Source organism: Lipophrys pholis (genome assembly GCF_963383615.2).
Source record: "Lipophrys pholis genome assembly, chromosome: 14".
In the NCBI taxonomy this organism is placed as follows: Eukaryota; Metazoa; Chordata; class Actinopteri; order Blenniiformes; family Blenniidae; genus Lipophrys; species Lipophrys pholis.
The window spans coordinates 9,250,984-9,267,354 of record NC_137633.1 but is presented as its reverse complement, the minus strand read 5'-3'; the positions used below and the strand labels follow the sequence as shown (position 1 = coordinate 9,267,354).

The 16,371-nt window shown below is 40.0% G+C and overlaps 1 protein-coding gene across 1 annotated transcript in view; it reads right to left on the bottom strand.

Annotated features, from left to right (window-relative positions):
* gabrr2a (gamma-aminobutyric acid type A receptor subunit rho2a) overlaps positions 1-16,371 on the bottom strand; it is a 42,990-nt gene that overhangs the window by 16,261 nt on the left and 10,358 nt on the right. The window contains exon 3 of the mRNA XM_080480769.1: positions 1,361-1,428. Within this exon, the coding sequence (XP_080336895.1) occupies positions 1,361-1,428 (68 nt within the window). The remainder of the gene's footprint in view (positions 1-1,360; positions 1,429-16,371) is intronic.

The following is a 16,371-nucleotide window of genomic DNA, read 5'->3' as shown; positions in this document are numbered from 1 at the left end:
CCACTTTGATTGCTGACGTTGATACGAAGGCTACACCAAATCACACTCTAGATTACACAAACAATTAAATCAAACAAATCCTATGATATTCTCTCTGTTAAAAAACCAACTGGTAGAGCCAACTTGTTTTTTAAGAAAGCCCATGAAAAAGCATTTCTTCAGAGGAATTAAAAGCTTAACGTAACTACGGCACTGTCAAAAATCACTTGCTCAATACAGCAATACGATGTGTTGACATTTACAGGAGTTCAGGTTATGCTGGGTCATGGTCAGTCAGACAGAAGGAGGGTCTTTGGGTCTTTGGGTCTTTGGCCCTTTGGCGTGTTGAAACATTTCATGAATCTAATCTAACTGAATGCATGAGTTGTTGAGGCGGGTGCACTGCAGAGACAAACAGCCAGCAGGAGGAAAAACAAGTCTGAGCATAGCTGCAAGACGAGTTGTCATGGTATTGAAAAGAGGAAAAAGGATACACGAGTGAAACACAATCAATACAAGTTGGCAACCTTGTTTCTGCTCCGATGTGAAAGTCAAAGTAGGAAAACTTTTCCTTGTGAAGTTTTGAAGAAAAAAAAAAAGCCATTTGATTTGAATCCAAGCTCTATCAACACAATATCCACAACAGGATACCACCCAAACATTTTGAATTGTTCATGTCTTGTTTGTTTTGGCAGCCATGAAACGTTCAATTTTCCTGTAGCTCGCAGGTTAATTCCATAAATAGGCTTACCGTAGAATACAGTAATAAACATGGGATTTTATATGTTTTTTCCCATTATGGCAAAAACAGTGCAGGCTCCAATGCAAAAAACAGCCCCAAGTCATGATGCTCCCTCCACCATACTGTGGAGACGATTTTAACATGTTAGTGTGAGGCAATCTTTTAGCTCCGTGTTACGGCAGCGTGTCAGAGTCGCAGTAATGTGGCAGGATCCGCTGTGGAGTCCCCTCATTAACACCAAGCCCATATTTTAATGTGCACATCAGCAGATGCTTCGTCTCAATAGCTAATTGAAAAAGTTTTTTTTTTTTTTTTTTTTTTTTTAAAGGTCAACGCAACTCCACACTCGGCTCAAATGCAGTTTCATTGATTGGACCTCATGTTTGCTAACTGCACTGTTGGGCCTTTTGGGAGTCATTAGCCTAAAGGTTTACTCTCGCAGCACAGCACAGCGAATGCCAATGAAATCCTAGAGTTGCTTGTGTAGTATGAGGTTGAGCGCATTGCGTTTGTCCATAATTGGACTTTCGATGCGCACGGGATCACGTTTCATGACCAGTTTAGGCAGTAAACAAGACAAGAGCGATAAGTTCGAGCTTCGTCTTTCCCCGCCTCTGGAGAAGCACGGAGTTTTCTTACCATATCAACTTCAGAGATGCTGTCCAAACTCTCCACCTGAACATCCACTCCAACAGGGATTGCAGGACCTGCCAAAGAAAATTGCATCATGACGAAAGCATATTTTAACTAATGTGAAAATGGAGAGTGCACTGTATTTAGAATTTCATCAATCTGTTTCCCGCGTTCACTATATTCTGCAGCCATCTTCCCTTCTGTAACTTGACAGCAGCGGGGAGGTGGATGCATTTACCACCACCCGCATTTCAACGTGAATGTGTAATATTACAGTGGTGAGTATATATATTGCCTTTGTGTCTCGTCTTAACTACATCCTCATGTCCTTTAATGTGCTGTGATCCAGACTAGCAGTCATCCGTTTCTAAAAATCCCAACATTAATAATACAGCGATAATATTTGATGGGTAAACATAACAAATCCCAGACTAAAGACTCTCACCTTTCCTCTGCACCTGTAGGCAACCATCAAAAAGGCTGGGATGCACCGATTTCCGATAAACACATATTTCATTCACAATACAATATAAGTAGAACAGTCAGTGAGGCATAGGTATATCCATACAATTTGACAGTAAAATAACTTATTTAATGAGTTCAAAGCCTTGCGCGTATTCGGTGGAGAGCAGATGTGTTAACTAACATCTGACTCACCATAACTGGGCAAACGACACAAAGAAATTCAAGACTGAAGCAGAACAGGAGCTCAATGAAACCATGAAACACACTGCTTTCTGTCAAGAGTACAGAAGTCTTATGGCCTGGCTTTTTTTATAGCAATTCACAACACAACAACTAACATGTAAACACACTTCAAACAAAGCTATTGGTTTTTTTTTTTAGTTTATCTGGATCCATCCATCTCTCTTCTAAAGGTCTCAAGGGGCTGAGGCTGATCCCAGCTGGCTTTGGGTGAAGGCAGAGTACATCCTGGACAAGTTGTTTTAGCTTCAGGAAATGCATATCTCCAGTTAACCTACTTATGTATGTCTTGAGACTCTGGGAGGAAATTGAAGTAGCCGGAGAAGAGCTCATGCGCCCCTCCGGAGACCATGCAAACCTAACACACACACACACACACACACACACACACACACACAAAGAAAAAAAACCCTCTACAAGCTTGGACTAGAACTCGGGATATTCCCACTGCGAGGAGAGAACTGACTATAAAACCATGCAGCAATGTAGATGAATCACTGACACTGATTGGACACTGGCAGCTATCAGACATTAGACTTTGTGCTCACAATAATAAACACTTTATGTTTCCTCTTTCTTTGTCTTGTGTCTATGGACGTATTGTTCATTATTCTCTTGGTCTGTGTTAAATCAATTTTCTTTTTAAATACTTTATTTCTGTTTTTTTTTTTTTTAATTAAATCAAACTACCTTCTTTTCTCTTCCTGTAAAACAAAGTCAAACTTTGGATGACTCATCCTGCTTTCGGTTAAAAAAAAGACTATTCTCGGTTCATTAGGTTTGTGAAATGAATATTTATGTTGTTCTGCAAAATACCTGAAACTTTTTCTCAGCTGTACTAAAAAAACTAATTTGTTGATGAGTTTACCTGAGTGAAGCTGAATGTAAGTTTTAGTTGAATAGTCTTCACTATATTCAGCTTCAAACTTTCATTATCACGTGACAAATATAGATATTTTTGAAGGTTGCAACGAATATTAGCAAAATTGTGTTCAAATACAAGGTGTTATGTATTTGCATTGTCAATAGCAAGTATTTAATATGGTGTTCCTGCATAAAAAGTAGATCTTTAAAGTGTTTTTCTCAGCCAAATTACATTAAAATTACACTGTAGCTGAAATTTTATAAACGTTTGATCTTTTAAGTTTGGTTGTATACAAATGTACACGTTGTTGTACTATTAAAAGATGCTGAAGTTACAGTACAAAGTACTCAATAACTATTAGTTACTATTCAAAGTATAAGTTATAACTAGAATTTATTCACCTTTTAAGTAGCAGTCAATTCATATGTGTATGAAAAATATACAATCTGACAAAAAAATAAAGATTATTACAAAAACAGTACACAAAATATAGTGGGATGCTTTCTGGTAAAAGAATGAAGTTATTGGATCAAAAAGGTTTTGAGTATTACTAATGACCAACCTGAAATAAGGAGTTAGATCATGTTTAAATTTGACTTCACCATGAGACAAAGAATACTTAAGAAAATCCTCACGAATGCACAAGTAACACTACTTAATTACAGTGATGTGAGTGTTTGTAATAAATTGCTCTCTCCCTGAGGCGAACCACCTCACAGGCATCAGTAGCGCCACAGCAAACACAAGTAATCATCGAGCTGTTTGACAAACCCACTGAACAAACGGCAGAAAGGAAACTGAGAGACTGAACTTTGAAGTCAAGGACTTTCTCAGAAGCATCAGAGTCTATTATTCATTTCCATCTACATTATTAATATTCCGCAGCTTTTCAATAGAGGTTTTTTTTGGTTTTTTTTTTTCAAGTGGCAGTGAAAAAGACCCCAACTGGGAACAGCATGAATCTGAATAAATCTACTTTGGTGAGACAAAGGTGAAAAACGGACGCATTGTGAACACCCTGATATTTTTGTTTCCGGCCTCCCTGTCTACTCTCGTCACTATTATTATCATGACCCCTGACCTCTAGCCAGCATTACATGTGACCCTGTCACATATCTTCCAGTGCCTGCACACTGACACACACAGCTCAGGCCAAAGTGGAGGGAAGATTTACAGGCGATTTGAACCACTTTGCATCACTTTTCTATATAGTCTGTAATCCAAAGAGATTATCAGAGATGCTAAATGCTAGATTAGAGTCACCAAAGCCCCTCAGATGGGAGGCTGTGGAGGGATCTTTGTGTTTAGGATTATTTTTTTCACTTACTGGAGCGGCGTTATCAAAGTCTAGCACTTATGGTTCCATTATGTATAAATGGGACCTCAAGAACTGATAGTTTATTCACCGGAGAGTAAAATCTTGAGATTCGCAGCAGTGCCACCGCTCTGATTCATGAATTATTAAGGAAAGTATCACATGCAGATCATCACGTTTAACATTGACAAAGTGGATCTTTTCTTCAAGATGTGAGAATCTAATTTTGACAGACAAAACTGACTGGCCTCCAATCAGCAGGCTTCGTGAACCGAGGTTGGAAAACCAGCACTTTGGGTCAGTCTCTAGTGGCCAGAAGAGAAATCAAAAAAGATAAATTCGGTGTTGTTGTCACGGTTTGAGCTGTTCTGGCCTAAAGGTTAGTTGATTTTTTTTTCCAAAATCTCTACTCAGATTTGTTTCTCATACTGACTATAGACTGTTTAATTATACAAAGAGAGGTCCTCTTCCATGCATCCAGATCTGACCGTTTTCTCGATCCTTGTCCAGTCTGATACTTATATAATTCATTCCTGAATTGTTCTACATCTCCTGGGTGTTCTCTTTCACATGCTCTGCTGTATGAAGCCCGTGAAACTGGAACCGTTCCATAAGTGTGAATGTCAGAATCCAGCTTGATTGATCACCAATCAATTTAAGAATAATTCTAAAAGCGGTCCAGATTTGATTAGGACCTCTCCAGTATGATCCAGTATGCCTGGATCTGTAAGGAACGTTCCCAGATCACTTGTACAAGAAAATGATCATAATCATTGCATTTAAAAGCCCCATACTCTGCACTTATTCACACTTCACATGGTTAAACTCACATCAGTATTCACCAGTATTTTCTCATGTGACGATAACGTCACCAGGCTGAGGTTGGCTGCTTGTCAGAGGATTTCACTCTGCCTGAGAAAGTTGCACAGATAACATTGCTGGTCTTGTTTTAACACTTGTTGCTGTTGTTGTTTTTTAAAGACACCCGTCTTCCTCATTTGCTTTCATGACAAATTACACCCTGAGAGTAACAGAGGTGAAACAACTTACCCTCCCATTCATTCATCCTCTCTGACATCAACAGCATACAAACACAAACAGCCTGAAAACAAACTGGCAGTGAAAACAGAAGCTGCAGATTAATTAGAAAATTCACCCCCCCTCCCCCCCCCCCACCACCAAAAAAAACATCATGCTTGACACTAAACTGAACCAAATGTGACAAAAACAACTCAACACACACTTGTGGGTGGATAATTGTGTATGTGATGCAACAGTAAATTAATCTTTTAAGGTTATTTTGCACATTAGTTACATTCGTCTCCAAAAAAAATGTAATACACTGAAGTAAAATTTCCTCATAATTCTATTAATATATTTTACATTTAAACTAAATCATCTTGCACCTTCTTTGTTTTGTTCTTTATCATATCAATCCAAAATACATAATTCATGCAGTGAAAAGATGTGAGTTTGTGTGCCGTGAGTAAAGAAAACTGAAAAAACAATTAACTTTTCAATTATATTGTGATTTTTAACCTGTTTGTTCATATACAGTTGTTCTAAAAATGACTAATTAGAGATGTTGTTGTGTTCTGAGCAGCTTCAGTTTCACATATGAAAGTCATAAAAGACTGTTCAGAGCAAGAGGCCATATTTTAAAGTTAGCCGCAGTGTCGAGAACTCCATCGCCATGGAAACCCTTGTGTTAGCGCGTGTCTCGTGGCAAACTTGAACTCGCCGAGTCCGCACGGGCGACGGCAAACTCGCACACAAATGGCACGGTTTACTCTGAGGTGAAGGTACATCGGGTCTGCTCCGATTAAACTCAGAAACAATTGATTGATCATTGTGAGCTGGGTCTCCGTAGTCGGAGCAGCATGTCGCAATCACAGGCAAAAAAAAAAGGAAAGCTCTTTGAAGTAAAGGCTCAGTAGCAGTAAAGGGGTGGGGGGTGGGGGTAGTACTATTTTTAGACAATAGCGAGATATGCAGTTGCTTAGGACCCACCGACTATCAGGTGTCAAACAGGCGCCACACAGGGCCGTCACTCTCTCAAGAAATAGAAATAAAACTAGAGGGGCCGTCAATTATACGCAATGCGTTTTGATCAAAACAAGTTAAAGACGTGTGACTGAGCCCGGCGATACGAGTATCGATTCGGCGGAAGTCATAGTGATTCAAGTCTTTAAAAGAGAGGAAAAGGCCATTAAGTTTCCACACTCAGGAAATAGAACAGCCCCTGCCGATTTTCATGAATCCATCCTTTTGAAACCGTCTATAGATCCTGAAAGCGTCGGTGTCAAAAATTCCCACTTGATCTGCGAGTGAACCGCCGTAGCCTCAGCGAATGACAGCAAGCATCAAATGAGTGCAATATAAGCAGGGCTTCTGTCAATTTCAAAAGTTTCTATGAAGTTTGGCAGGAAAAAAAATATAAAAAACCCTCCTTGAAAGTCTTATTTCTGGTCCAAAATGTCATTTTTTAATTAGACCGTCTGTCTTCAGTCTCAGCGTAATTTCGGTCCACGCTATGTTCCACAACAGGTTAAGACTGACACTATCCAATAACGATGGGAAGATTGCAAAAAAAAAAAAAATCCCAACAGGGATACATCAAAGACGAGCTCAGTCTGAGAGCCGGAGTCTTTGCATCGCCTCACATATCTAATTGCTTCAGTTCACAAAGTGAATCGAAAGCAGATTCGTGGAAAGTTGAGTGGAAGGACAGAGTGTGACAGGAGAAGTTTCGCAAGCAAGCAGGGACGAGCTGCGGAGACTGGACGAGATTGTCAAGCGGACTGCATTTTTAAAAAGAGCTGGAGGAGCTGCTCGGGAGCGGCGCGAGGCTGGAGTCAGAGGGTCAAGAGCCAGCGCGGACAGACGGGTGGAGGAAGTGCTTCTGCGTGGCCACCTTTTCACATTTCATCTGGTGTCTGAGTGCGGAGGTGGAGTGGAGACGCCCCCCCCCCCCCCCACCCCAGTGCAAGACTGTCCACGGTCAGTGAGGGTTTGAGCTGCAGCTTCACAGCATCCAGCAGGTGCTTTCAGAGCTTTTCCAGCATTAGCACGCAAAATGTTAATGCCGATTTCCACCAGTCCGTAGCCAAACCTCCTCAGAACTGTTACCGAGCTGTGATCACTGTATCTATTTATGTTGTCAAAAGGGTCTCTGCTGTGGGAATGATGGACGTCACGAATCAGTGGTCTGTTTTTGTGTGTGTGTGTGTGTGTGTGTGTGTGTGTGTGTGTGTGTGTGTGTGTGTGTGTGTGTGTGTGTGTGTGTGTGTGTGTGTGTGTGTGTGTGTGTGTGTGTGTGTGTGTGTGTGTTTTTTTTATAAAGGCCACCCTCTCTTCTTTAAGTCCCACCCACCTGTCCTCTTGTGGGACATTAGTGAAAAATAAAGACGGGTGACATTGTGTTCTGCGGATTATCTCGAGTAGAGGGACATGTTTCTTGGAAAAGACGAGCCCGCGTTAAAAATGTCAAATATCCACTCCATTCTGCTCAAGCACAGACTGGTCTGCGTAAGTCAAGATGGCAAGACGGATGAAAACACCGTGTCAGCACAGAGAAATCGCAGAAGTGGAACCAGAAGACACTGTTATGTTGTTGCCGAGAAGATTTGACATAAACGTTTTTGAATCCTCTGAATCTTATGAGTGCAGTGACATAATAAAGAGAGAAAAGGATTATCCATGAGCTTTAAATGTTAGCGGGAGAAGCACTTTGTCAGTTTCTCATGAAGTGAGTCCCCCAGGAATTATTTTTCAACCGAGTTCTGATACTTGCCACGCAAAACAAATGCAGAGACGCAGAGTTCAACTCAACATCAACATTGAAGGTTTGAACTGTGAAATATTTTGCCTGAAACAAATTTGCCACGTCTGGCGCTGACAAACTGTTGGCGAAACACCAGCAACAAAAGAGTGAGGAAGTTGTATAATGGCGAATAATGTGAGTTTAATATTTCACAACTAATGCGCTCGATCGGTCACAGATGATGAGCTTGAGTGAGAAATGCGGCCCAGGCGACAAGAAAGAAGCTTTTTTTTGTTAAAATTTTTTTGAGTTTGACGCTTTCTCCCACTCTATGTAACTGCCTCCCCACTCTGGCTCACACAATACACAACCATCGGGGTATAAAAAGAGTCTTTCAAAGGTGAGGATGAGGAGTGGTTCATTATTATGTAAAATGTCACACCGCAAATATGACTGTGCACTCAAGGGTTTCGTAGGATGAGAAGCTGTGACGTACGTTTGGTGGCACTCAAGTTTTCCTCCAACGTTCCCAATGCAGGGAATTGTGCGTTTCCGCCCGAGGCGGCAGTGAAATCCTTTTCTTTCTTTCTTTTTTAATAATCCCTGACGTCAGGTCAGGACGGAGATGATCCCACAGCAGATGACATTCTGCACTATTTTTTTATATTCTTATTGTTATTTTTACCATTAACAGGACACTAAGAAAGTCAGTAAATGTGTGTGTGTGTGTGTGTGTACGGAAAAGAAACAAACATCCTTTATGGTTGTGATTCTTGGTCCTACATAACGAAGACACAACCTATATATATATATATATATATATATATATATATATATATATATATATATAGGATTCAAAGATGTAGCTGCTTTCTAATTCAATATGGCCTGAGGTTAAGCTAATCAGCGTCCTGTGACCTGATAAATCCTAATCTTTATAATTCAAAGATGTTGTGTCCTCGGGCTAGTGAAGAGAGGCATCATACAGCTTGGCGTGTTTTCAGTGGCTAGTTAAACAGCCAGCTTCTATAATTACATTTGGCTGCGTTAATGCACACGATATGAGTGAGTAACACATCTGCGAAGGGTCTATTAAATCTGAACGCTACGCACGGGGCTTGTGCGAACATATGCCATGAAAACTATATCAAGGCAAACGCCAAACCGCACTGTACATACGTAGGCTCTATATTTACAGGAAAATCGTTCAGGAAATAAATGAAATCTCCCCGCAATGCAGACCTGACATTCAATTAAACCGTTAATACAATAACAATATATTCTTACTCTGGTTTTCTTTGAAGTATATATATATATGTGTGTGTGTGTGTGTGTGTGTGTGTGTGTGTGTGTGTATATATATATATTTGTTTATTTTGTTGTTGTTTTTTTGGGGGGCAATTCTATTACAAAGGAAGAATTGAAATATCAGATTGCATTGATGTGTCGCAGTGTCTGCGTACAGCACCTTTGGCAGAGATTACGGCCTTGAGTGTTTTGCGATATGAAGCATCAGGCTTTGCACACCTGCATTGAATGATTTTTTTTTTTTTCCCCCCTGTCTTCCTTCTTTGCATATCCCTCCAAGCTTGCCAACATTTGATGTCGGGCTGAAAGCGTGCAGCCATTTTCCAGGTCTTGTTTGATTGAATTCAAGCCAGATCGCAGCACTCGGCCACTCAAGGACATTTGCAGAGTTGTTCCAGACACACACATCTGTAATGTTTTGGCTGTGTGCTGAGAATGTCTGTCCACTGAAGTCCTGAGTGTTTTGGAACAAATTGATTTCGATTATGAACATTTTTCCTGCGGTCCATTCAGCTCTGATTAAAGGTCTTTCTCAGACAACTGCTGAAAATGCCCACTGCGTCACGTTACAGCTGGGATGATGTTCAGGTTATCAACAAGGCCGGGTGTTGCTCTCTCTCTCTCTCCCTCTCTCTCTCTCTTTGTTGAATGACGGAGCCTCATTCACTTTTTATTTTGGGATTGTTTATATGTTTATATGCATTTTAGCTCTGAGGACAATCTCAGCAATAAAGTTGCACTTTTGACAATATATCTGATGTCTGCAGTCATTTTTAAGTGCATTGAGAAATAAAAAATTTTTTTAAATCTAATCGAAACTCGAATTTTTCTTGGAAAAAAATCACAGCTTTTTGAGGGGGGCCAAATCACCCAGCCCAAGGCTTGATAATATATTAAATGGTACATGTCAATGCATATGGGTGAAAAGAAATTCAGATTTTTTTGGGGGGGGGGATACAATTCAAAGTAGGTGCCCTGGACCATTTACTTAGTTGAGCTGCTATAGGTTTTTAAACAACTTTTTCCACTTATTTTTCTGTCTTTTATGGTTGTGGTTGGTTGTTTTTTTGTTGTTGTTGTTGTTTTAACTGAAATTTGCCTTTGCCAATTCACCGTCATCTATGGCTGCTTCTGGGAGTTGGAGTGGTGACCGAGTGACAAAGAGTTTGTGACTGGACTGTCGGGGTTCAAATCACATCGTTCACACTTCACAGGCGACCACCGGGGGAGCCTTGTTCAAGGCCATTAACCCCGAAATGCCCCCGGGGTGTTCCACTATGGCTGTCCACTGCTCTTGAGGGATGAGGAGACTGCAGACAACCATTTTCACTGCGACAAATAAACAATTCTTTTCTTACTTCAAGCATTATTATATAGTCTTTCTTTGTATTCTATTCAAAATGCGAAATGCTGTGACATTATTATGTTGGAATTGTGGCGAAACAGTAAAACTGAATGGAATTAAATCTGATCTGTGAGAAAAGCCTTTAAAATCACAATAAGGTTATAGGGAATAATGTGTCAGGACATACACATCGCTAAACAACGACGCTATCACTGGTTAAAGAAGATAAACTTCTGTTAATGAAGAAAATACTTTGAGCAGATGTTATTTTTGACACTAATTAAGATCTGTGTTTATTATACAACTGGGAGTGGGAAAGAAAAACAACACAGTTTTATTCTAATTTCTGTTCACTGTCACCATTAGGGAAGGACCAGGTGACGCAAACTTAAAAGTTTTATGACTAGCCAGACTCCCCAGCCTTTGTCTCTATAATCAAAGTAGCTGCCTGGGGCTCAGAAAATTTTAAATTATTCATTATCATTATTAGTACTATTATTATCATTAAGCTTCTGTTTTTACCAAGTTTCTCGCCACAACAGCAAAGATTGTAACAGGCAAAGATTCAAATATATTTTATCGTTGTCATATAAAACCAGCACACTCAACTTGAGAGGCCAGGCATATTAAATTTAACGAATAATTAAACATATTGCAAATTCATGCATGAGTTTTTAAATTATAACCCTGGAATTCCTCAGGGCTTGGCTTTAAGACTCTTTTTGTTCTACTAGTGTTCTATTCTGTTTGCTTTCCGTTTCTGTAAATGACTCTTTCCTATAGTCTGTGCTCTCTCCACTTTCTACCTTTGTGCAGAAATCTCAGAAGAAATTTTCTGGAGTGTGTTTCAAGATCACATCATCCTCTCCGTTCTTTTCTCTCTTTCTCTCACTGCTACCGCTAAACTGCTCGAGACAGATGTTTTCTAACTCTACTCAAGGTTTCTTCCCGTTTAAAGATCATTATAATTGATCCCCCCCCTTCCTCTGCGTCATCACTCATGCATGAATTATTGGATTTTAATTTTTTTTTCAACATTTTATTAAATCTCAGTCTGTGCTGTATTAAATGTCTTGATATGATAATAAATTTCATTGAACAAAAAAGTACAATAAATCACGACGAGAAAGACGAAGGTCAAAAAGTGTGGAAGAGAAAGTCTTGTCGAGACTGAGCGTGGACGTTTTTGGATTTGAAAGCTGAGGAGTGGTGTTGGTAAATGAGGAAGGACAGAAGATGCGCGATGAATAGTTAATGTTTTGCCAGGCTGAGGCAGCACGCAGTTTAAGAGAGTATTAGCAGAGATTACCAGTCATGATTATGCTGTAAGAGTTGCACAGTTTGTTGAGATTTTGACTTTGACTTCAAATGAAGTTTCAGTAACATTGTAGGAACATTTATGTTTTAGAAGTTGACGTGAACTCGATTAGAGCGGAGGCGATAAAGTGAGAGCTGAGAGGAGGGGCTCTGGGACGCACGTCAGAAGTTAGACTTCACATCCACCCATCATTCACCCTTTCATCCTTCGGAACTTCAATTTTTCAATCTTTTTATTTCCCTCAGGTTTTGGATTTATGCACACAGTATAACATCAAGAGTAAAATAAATGAAACGAAAATCAAATCAAATTATTCAGCAAAAGTCAAATCAATGTAGCGCGTTGATGACAACTGGTGTCAAAACTAGATTGGAAAGAAGATGAATTTATCTTATACCAATATTACTAGATGTAAGTCACTCCATCGAGATGACAAGCAGCATGAAAAAAGAACAAAATTCTGATAATAAAATCTTAGTTGGTTACACACAGCTAGATAGAATGAATGTTACTGTCAAGTTCATGTTTTCTTCCATATCGTTTCATAAAACCAGCCCACAACACAAAACAAGCGTATTTCTTAAGATCAGTTCTTGAAAAAAACGCTTTAAATTCGGTGTGTGACTATAATCATAATCACCCTCTCTGCCTGTTAATACTTTTGCTGTTTTAAATGTTTGAGACGCGGTGAGACAGTGCATTTGATTCATTTAAGGCTTAAAGCAGAATTAACAGAGTGCAGTTTAATCCGAGTCAGTGTCACATCGTGAGGTGAAGATAGGCAGGGAACTCAAGTCAAGTGGATCCGAGGAAAAGTGTCATCCTAAGCAAGCATTCCTTATTAGAGCAGTGCTGCACCTGAACTAATAGAACTTTAATGAGGTGTCATCAGAGAAAGATGGTTTTTTTTGCACATTTACCACAAAATTCATTGTCAAAAGAAAGAAAATGAGCCAAATAAATAAATAAAAAGGCGTATGCATTTTGGAGCTAAAGTACACCTTCTTCGGATTTAATGAGGAACAAATATTTGCGGCACTTTTATAAAAGTGTTGATTTGCTACGTCATGCTTCATGCGAGTGACTGCACTTGGTTGTATGCAGAAATTCTGACAGGTAGAGAAAGGAATAAATGAATAACCAGTGGCGTCCGGAGGCGAACGTCATACTGAGAAAACTGTGGACGACAAGAGAAATACTTCTAAAAATAATGATCTTGGAGCTATGTTAAGATTCACAGTACACTACACAGAAAGGCATAAGTTGATGCCCTCACATTCCCCTGAACTCTACCTGAGCGACAATCACACAGAGCGACTTTTACTGAATTGAAGGAAAAGCCAAAACAGAAATGTAAACCTACAAAAAAAAAAAAAAAAAGCTCCTTTAAGTGACGCAATTTGGAAATAAGGTCATCCAAAACGTCTCTCCATGTCATCCCATCCCATCCGGTTAACACCAACATCCCAAAAAATGATTTCCAGTGAATTACTTATCTACTGCACTTCCAAAAGCACCTTGCTCTAATTATTCTGGAAGTGGGCTTAAACCCGTTTATAATGCCGCCTCCTCTCGTTCCTCTGTCTGTTCTTCAGTTGGGACAAAGTGTCATTTGTGGGGTAACAGCTGTCTGATGGCGTAACAGATTGGTGCCTGTGCTAATCTAAGCTGTAAACAGGAGGAATCGCTGCCAGCTTAATCTGCTTGCCGCTGCTGGAGCGGGGCCTAGCATGCGTAAAAGCTAGGCTAGGCTAACTCGGCGTTCGGCAGAGCGGCGGGGTATTATGCCGAGCGAAAGCCCGCCGCTCAGCTGTATTCCAAATTAAGCTGGCATCTCCAGATGGTGGCTGGTTGTAACTGACCCATCCACCAGGACGCATCGCTCAGAACAAGAAGCCGTGCATAAATTGGTTTGTTTGTTTATTTTACATGAGCTCATGTCATTAATACAACGTATGAACGTAAAATCAACGTGTTTATTTCAAGTAAAATGATCTGATCTTCTAACACAGGAGGGAGTCAAACTAAATTTTTGCGAAGGCAGCTCAATGTAACCCACAAGAAATTGACCCCAAATAACCTTTAAAAAACAAGAACTTCAAATAATTCCCTTTGTTTTAGTGGGGAAAGTTTACATTTAATTAGACGTGTTTTAGTTGGCATTTCAAAAGAAAAGTAAGCAATAATGTAAACATTTCCATCGGAGCCTCCTCGTGCAAAGCGCAGTCAAAAAGCGATCCTCCATCTGCAGTTTGCATTCTCTCATCAATCACTTTGCATCGATGACTTGACGGTACTTTATTCTGCAGAAAGATCTGAAATATTTTCGGCCGCAGATTTTCTCTCCAGGCTGATGCTGGCCAAGGTCTTTCCAACATTTAACGTGAATATATATGTTGTTGTTTTTTTATTTCATCCTCATTTTCACTGTTGGATCAAATACTTCTCACCTAAGCTCTCACGATTTTTGTCTCATGTTCGTTACTTTGACCAAAACGGTACGATCCGCACCGAATAAGCTGGAAACAGCACTTTTAATTTTAAAATATGAAGTTCCTGCTTGTATTTTTCACAAGGTCAACAGGCTGTAATGAATCCTCCGGCGGGCCGACATTAGCCCCTGGGCTGGATGTTAAACACACATTTTTAACCTGATTGTAAGGTCACAAATCAACCTTGTAGCACATATAAATCCTTCCCTACTCTGGCGAATGGATGTGAATCCAACATATCATTGGCACAAGCACTCAGCGCTTGCAAACATTCAAGCATTAGGAACATGAGAAGAACAAAAAAAGAAGAAAAAAAAAAAAGAAAAGAAGCCCACAGCTCTGAAGGGACTCCAGCTTCTCACCAATCTTTTAACTATGCACACATTTAAAAGTGATCTGATAATACATAAAGCAGCAGTGAGAGTGAGTCGGTGGATTACCACAGTTATCTTTGATGTAGTAAGCTGGATACAATCTTCTAATTGAATTCTGTTATCTAACTGGAGCAGCAGCTCCGATGTGTGGATATCGAGCCGCGCTATTCAAACGACTCGTGGGGAAAGACACTCGATCACTTGTTGTCCACACTTACAATTACGTTTTATTTTGTGCCGGCTTAATGGGTTTACATCCCTTTTTTTATCACGTCAAATGATTCTAACCTGCTGAGTGGCCGTGCTTGTTAGGTTGTTCAGAAAGTCCAATCCGGCAGGGAGGATGACTTTGTTAAAATGTAAAAACGACAAAGAAAATATGGTAGCCATAGTGATAGTAGTGGACATAGACTATTCAAAAGCATGCATAAGCGCTGCAAAACGACCCGAATTAGGTGGTTTTGTAACATTTAGCTGCATTTTGCACCAGCGGGATGTATAATTAAGAAAAAAATATACATATCAAATCAAATGTGGACTCTTTCCATTATATACTAAGACCTCTTTGCAGTGAAACAAAAGGAGAAATTTACAGGTCACTAAAAATGTGTTTGTTATTCTGTCATGCCACTGATCCGGCAGCGTCCCGCAAGATAAAATTGTTCTGTAAGTGAACCTCTGCACTAAAAATGAGTTTGACACCGCGGGCCTAGTCCATGCTCCTGTTTGTTTTGTTGCCCCGTGACTCCACCTCTGCTCATTTGCATTCCCTCAGGATAGACTGGCAGTTTCCATGCAAATTCTCTGGATTTGCACTCAAACCACATTTTGTACTTCTGACTGCATGTATAAAGATTTTTTTTTATCTTACTGACCTCTCATCTAAAGTCATGACATTGTGTCTCAGCTATCTGATCAGCCTCAGATTTAGGTTCAGTAGTACTTTTTCACTTTTAGTACAATTTCATGGAACCACGTGAAATAGGAAACTTCTGAATTGTAACTTCCCATCAAGGAAAAATTAAAGAAGCAGATTTATTGTCACTTTAATTAAATATCTCTTAGTGATGCTCTCTGTTAATGACCCTTCCTGTTAAAATGGGGGGAAAAAAGCCTGCCTCAGCCAACAAGAAACGCCTGAACATGAAAACATGTAGAAGGAAAGAGATAAAAATGTTGGCCTGACAAGAATCATTTCATCCATGTAAGTGGTAAATGGACTTTACTTAGAGTACATAGCGCAGTTTGCCGCTCCAGCAGTTGCAAACATGCTTTACATGATCAGTCACATTCACACACCAATAGTGTCGGCTGCCGTGCAGAGTGCTCGCACGCCATTTGGGAGCAACTTGGAGCTCAGACTCTTGCCCAAGGACACTTGGAAGATCAATTGGAAGATGATTCCCCCCCCTAACCAGATAAGACACACCTGCCCACATCTGTTGATTTATATTGGCGATGAGAATATTGTCATTTCTCTGTGTAAATGGAGAGAGGAACGTTTCAAACCCAAAACACAGCAATGAGTTAAC